Source organism: Rhagoletis pomonella, unplaced genomic scaffold (assembly GCF_013731165.1).
Source record: "Rhagoletis pomonella isolate Grant_MI unplaced genomic scaffold, Rhpom_1.0 Rhpom_scaffold_00139, whole genome shotgun sequence".
Classification (NCBI taxonomy): Eukaryota; Metazoa; Arthropoda; class Insecta; order Diptera; family Tephritidae; genus Rhagoletis; species Rhagoletis pomonella.
The window spans coordinates 65,528-71,323 of record NW_023458693.1 but is presented as its reverse complement, the minus strand read 5'-3'; the positions used below and the strand labels follow the sequence as shown (position 1 = coordinate 71,323).

The window sequence follows — 5,796 nt, the reverse complement described above, 5'->3', positions numbered from 1 at the left end:
GCCGCAAGGTATTATATGTACATTGAGCTACACATTTATAAAAAAAATGTTAAATATTAAATAAACAAAAGAAATATAGCCAAAACTAGTCAACATATGCTATTATTGCCACCAGTGTAAATTACAAATCCCGAAAATCCCGGGATTATTTGCCTAGACCGGAACTTAAAAAAGACCGGGATCCCGGGACCCCGGATTGGTTAGAAGCCCAGTTATTCAAACTCTTCCTTGCCAATTCCAGAGCTAGTTTAATTTGGTGTGCAATTCTAATATACATCACATTTGTAACCTTGTTCAGTTGTCTCTTTCAGAGGAAATATGTCGTCAGCTAGCCGCAGTACAATATATCTAACCACATAACAATATAGACATCCAAAATATGTTTTAAGAAATTGGGGTAAAAAATTTTCTTCACAGATGGCTAATAGGCCGACATTAAACTCGGTCTGGATGGCGTCAATTAGAGCTTTTGCAATACTTAGTGCAGTAAAATAATACATACATACATACATACATACATACATACATATACATATGTTTGAATCCGGCTTACCTAAAAAATTTCAGCTGGTTCTATTGCCACCAACTAATTATTTGAGCTAAAGGCTCTTACAATTAAGCCTACGTTACTATGAACTCATGATCTTTATATGCTTATAACAAAACTAGGCTCTTAAAGCAGTGTATAACTTTTTATACCCGAGCGCACTTGTGCACAAGGGTATTATAACTTTGTTCACATAACGGTTGTTTGTAACAGGCAAAACGAATCGAGGTAGATATACACAAATGTATACATAAATGATCAGGATGAAAAGAGAAATCGATTAAGCGGTGACTGTCTGTCCGTCCGTCCGTCCGTCTGTCCGTCCGTCCGTCCGTCTGTCCGTCCGTCCGTCCGTCTGTCCGTCCGTCTGTGCACACGATAACTCGAGTAAAAATTAAGATATCTTAACGAAACTTGGTACGTGTACTTCTTTTGGGCGTAGGACGGATGGTATTGAAAATGGGCAAAATCGGACCATAACCACGCCTACCTCCCATATAACGGTAATTTTCAGAAATACGAAAACTGCGATATTTTAGTAACTAATGAAGATTATTCAAAATTGATATTTACAATAATTTTTAGACGAAAAATAAGAATGTTATAAGTTTTTGAAAAATGGGCGTAGCCACGCCCACTTATGGTTACATGTGTATATCTTGGCAACCGCTATACCGATTTCTTCCAAACTTGGCACAGTTATTGGCCTTGGTACAGGATACCAAATGGCCGAAAATTTTCAAAATCGGACAATAACCACGCCCACATCTCATATAACGGTAATTTGGAGAAATACGAATCAGTAAATATTAAAGCCAATTTATTCAAAATTGATGCTTGCAACAATTCCTTACCAGGAAATACGTCTATAATAAGATTTTGAAAAATGGGCGTGGCACCGCCCACTTATGATCACATATATGTATCTCGGTAACCGTTCTACCAATTTGTACCAAACTCGGTATTTTTATTGTGCTTGCTACATAAAAGCAAAACGATGAAAATTATTGAAATCGGACTAAAATTATGGCTTTTCATATAACGGTAAATTTTAGAAATGCTTGAAACATTTTGAAATTTACGGACGCTAATTTACTCAAAATTGATACACCCCGGCTTACCATGTAGCGGTAGCTTTCGGAAAGGTGAAAATCATATTTTAATATTTGCGCCGGGTATTTAATGTTCGGCTCCGCCCGAACTTAGACTTTCTTACTTGTTCAAACAGGATATTAGTATCCATTTCTGCGCCTCAGCACGGAAATCAGTTTGAAATTTTGTTTGTCTTTTAGGTGAAAGCCTACGATAAAAGGCCTTGAGTCGGTACTCGATACTACAGCTACAATTTCTTAGGAAGCACATCGTCAATCTATAGAGAGTCGCAGGACGTAGGACTCTTCAGAGAAAGTAGATAGGAAATAAAAGTTGAGAAAAAAGGCCACTAACAGCAGGAGATAGCCCAGAGAAAATCTTCTCTTAGGTATTAAAAATGGGCTCTTGTGACCACCATGTGGACACTTTATAAGAGAGTGAAAATAACACATCGGAAAGAGGTTGATTTATTCCCCTTGGTAACTAACCGATTTGGTTGCAATTTCTAGGCCCTAAGATTTCCCTTATTTCAATTATATATAGCATTTTGGCTTACGGCACAGGCGAAAGGTGCCATACTCCCTGTAGTTTAGTAAAAATACAAATTTGTACTTTATTAATAAAATTAATATTTAAAATATATCTAATATCTATTGCCATTTAAATTTCAAAGAGCATTACCGTCGAAAAGGAGAAACAATTGAAAGAAGTGATGAAAATTATGGGCCTTGACAACTGGCTGCACTGGACGGCTTGGTTTGTGAAATCATTCATAATGTTGGGTATTTCCTCTGCGCTGATTATAATCTTGGTTAAGGTAACTGCGAAATTCCGTAAAATACATATTAAAAGCTTATTCTTATACCACATATGCCTGCATTTTCATTGCCGGTATAGATTAAATGGTTTGACGGCGTCGCTGTGCTCACCTACAGCAACTGGTCCATTCTTCTTGTTTTCATGCTTATATACACCATAGCTAGTATCTGCTTTTGCTTCATGATGGCCACGTTCTTCTCAAGCGCTAGCACTGCAGCCGCTGTTACTGGTCTCGTCTGGTTCATTACCTATTTGCCTTTATCTTTTACCGTTAAAACGTACGAGCAAATGTCACTGCGTTCGAAGTTGAGTTGGTGTTTATTCTCTAATACTGCTATGGGCTTTGGCTTCAAAGAAATACTCGGCTTTGAAGGCAATGGAGAGGGTTTACAATGGAGCAATTTGTTTACACCAGTTTCGGTGGATTCTAACCTCACAGTTGGCGCAATTATGCTGATGATGTTGGCCGCCTCGGTACTTTATATGATTATCTGCTTGTATGTAGAGCAAATTATGCCTGGAGATTTTGGTGTACCGAAGAAGTGGAACTTCCCCTTCACTCCAAGCTTTTGGTGTGGGCAAAAGGAATATGCTGGTATTGAAGATATGTCGAACGGTTCGATTGAACGTAAAAACCCCGATGCTTTCGAAGCCGAACCTGCTGGAAAACATATTGGCCTACAAGTTAAAAATTTAAAGAAACGTTTTGGCGAAAAATATGCGGTAAAAGGTTTATCGGTGAATATGTACGAAGACGAGATAACAGTATTGTTGGGGCATAATGGCGCTGGTAAAACGACCACAATTTCTATGCTGACTGGAATGTTTCCACCAACTGCTGGTACGGCAATACTTAATGGAAGTGATATACGTACAAATATTGAGGGAGCGCGCATGTCGCTCGGCATCTGTCCACAGCACAATGTGCTATTCGACGATATGAGCGTTGCGAATCACATAGTCTTCTTCAGCCGTTTGAAGGGACTCAGAGGTAATGACATAAAAGATGAAGTGGAAAAGTACCTGCGAATGATCGAATTGGAGGACAAAGCAAATGTGGCATCCTCGAAATTATCTGGTGGCATGAAGCGCAAACTATCAGTTTGCTGTGCGCTTTGTGGTGGCACAAAAGTGGTACTTTGCGATGAACCCAGCTCTGGTATGGATCCCGCCGCCAGACGTCAACTGTGGGACTTGTTACAGTCGGAGAAGATCGGACGTACTCTACTGTTGACAACCCATTTTATGGACGAAGCGGATGTACTCGGCGATCGTATTGCTATAATGTGCGATGGGGAACTTATGTGCCACGGTACATCATTCTTCTTGAAGAAGAAATATGGCTCTGGTTATCATTTGATTTGCGTAAAACGCGAGGGCTGCAATGCAGATGAAGTGACAGCGTTGCTCAATAAATACATACCAGGTATAAGACCTGAGGCAGATATTGGCGCTGAATTGTCTTATCAATTACCAGATAAATACTCAGCAAAGTTCGAGAAGATGTTTGGCGATTTGGAAACGAATTCTGAGAATTTACTGTTGGGTGGTTATGGTGTAGGTATTACGTCAATGGAGGAGGTATTCATGAAAGTGGGTGCTGAAAATTCTAGCAACGGCACGAGGAAAGAGCAAATGGCCATGATGAATGGCGGAAGTGGTTTCAATGACGAAGATGTCGAATCTATGAACTGTAAGTCAACTAATTTATGACAATTAAGTTAAATAAAAAATATGTAATTTATTTTATTGATTTCTTCAATAGCAGACAGCATGTTTTCGGAGAATACAAGGTTACTAAGGGGCAAAGAACTATTTTGCAATCAGTGGCATGCAATGCTCCTCAAAAAGTTCCTCTACACACTGCGTAAAAAAATTTTATTCGTCATCCAAAATCTTTTGCCCATCTTCTTTGTGGTCATCACCATTTTGATCTCGCGCAACGCAAGCACTTTCCGCCCACTTCCAGCCATAACAATGAGTGTCACGCAGTATCCTAAAACCTTTACAGTTCTTGAAACGGCCAGTAATGTGGCCCCAGGTTCTCTGGAAGAACGCATTGTAGCTGAGTACAAAATGATCTCAGGTTCCTATGGGCCCAATCACCAGTTGCAAACGACGGGCGAACTCAATTTTACCGAATACATTTTGGATTTGGGCCAGACTGAACAAGTGCGCATCAACGCCCGTTACATGGCAGCAGCTACAGTGGAAGATGGCAAAATAACGGCATGGTTAAATAATCAGCCTTTGCATACGGCACCACTGACCGTGAATCTTGTACACAACGCCATGGCGAAGTATGAATACGTGTTTATTTCTATCAATCGCAGTTTTATAATATACAAATTTCTTATACTTTAGAGCTCTCATTGGACCTGAAGCCTCAATAAGCGTCACTAACTATCCGCTGCCCTACTCATTCGAAACCAAGCTCGCACAATTGAACGTTGGCACAAATGTGGGCACTCAGTTGGCTACCAACGTTGGCTTCTGCATGTGCTTCGTAAGTGCCTTTTATATTCTCTTCCTGATTAAGGAACGTGAAACGCGTTCAAAATTGCTGCAATTTGTGGGTGGCGTACGTGTGTGGACTTTCTGGCTAACACAACTGCTATGGGATATGACTACCTATGCAATAACCGCTCTGATTGTGATCGCAACTTTGGCTTGCTTTCAAGAGGATGGATATTCAAACTTCTCGGACTTGAGTAAATATAAATAATAGTTAAAGTTATGACCGTATTCTAAGATTTTAATTCCTTGTTGCAGTGCGTTATTTCCTCGTATTGATATTATTCGGATTTGCTGTGCTACCGTTTACGTATTTGCTTTCATTTTTATTCAAGGAGCCTGCTACTGGTTTTGCTCAGGCCTCGACCGTGAATATATTTACTGGTAAGTGCGAAAAATTATATATACTAGTTTTCGCCCAGCGGTTGAAATTCAACCGCTGAAATTAAGGATAGTTTATGTGAGTTGAGTTGAGCTGAAATAAGTAAGCTTAGTACTTAGCATAACATAACATACCATAACATAAGATTAAATAACATATGTAGCATAACCAGGGACCGCAAATAACGATTATCCTTTCAAATTTCAACTCAAAAAATCACGCGGAAAGAGAAATGCTACGTGCATAAGGAGTAAACCAATATATTTCTTATTACTCGGAGTACCTTCAGCAGCACTGATTTTTATTTTTTAACTTTTACTTATAAAAATCAAGTTTAATCATTATATTTTGAGTTTTATTTTTTACTCAGAAAGTAATCGTTATGTTTTGAGTTTTATTTTTTGCTCGGAAAATAATGATTACGTTTTAAGTTTTATTTTTT

General features: G+C 39.0%; 1 protein-coding gene across 5 annotated transcripts in view; it reads left to right on the top strand.

Annotated features, from left to right (window-relative positions):
* The first annotated feature begins 1,800 nt into the window (after positions 1–1,800).
* The window catches only part of LOC118750094 (ATP-binding cassette sub-family A member 3), a 59,000-nt gene continuing 55,004 nt past the window's right edge, over positions 1,801–5,796 (top strand). The window contains exons 1-5 of one of the 5 annotated variants that reach the window (XM_036484828.1): positions 1,801–2,456; positions 2,537–4,151; positions 4,227–4,758; positions 4,823–5,169; positions 5,231–5,356. In XM_036484828.1, coding sequence (XP_036340721.1) covers positions 2,352–2,456; positions 2,537–4,151; positions 4,227–4,758; positions 4,823–5,169; positions 5,231–5,356 — 2,725 coding nt within the window. In that variant the 5' untranslated portion in view covers positions 1,801–2,351. Of the gene's footprint in view, positions 2,457–2,536; positions 4,152–4,223; positions 4,759–4,822; positions 5,170–5,230; positions 5,357–5,796 lie in introns of all 5 variants that reach the window. The other 4 variants (XM_036484827.1, XM_036484830.1, XM_036484831.1 and 1 more) reach the window with 4 other exon arrangements.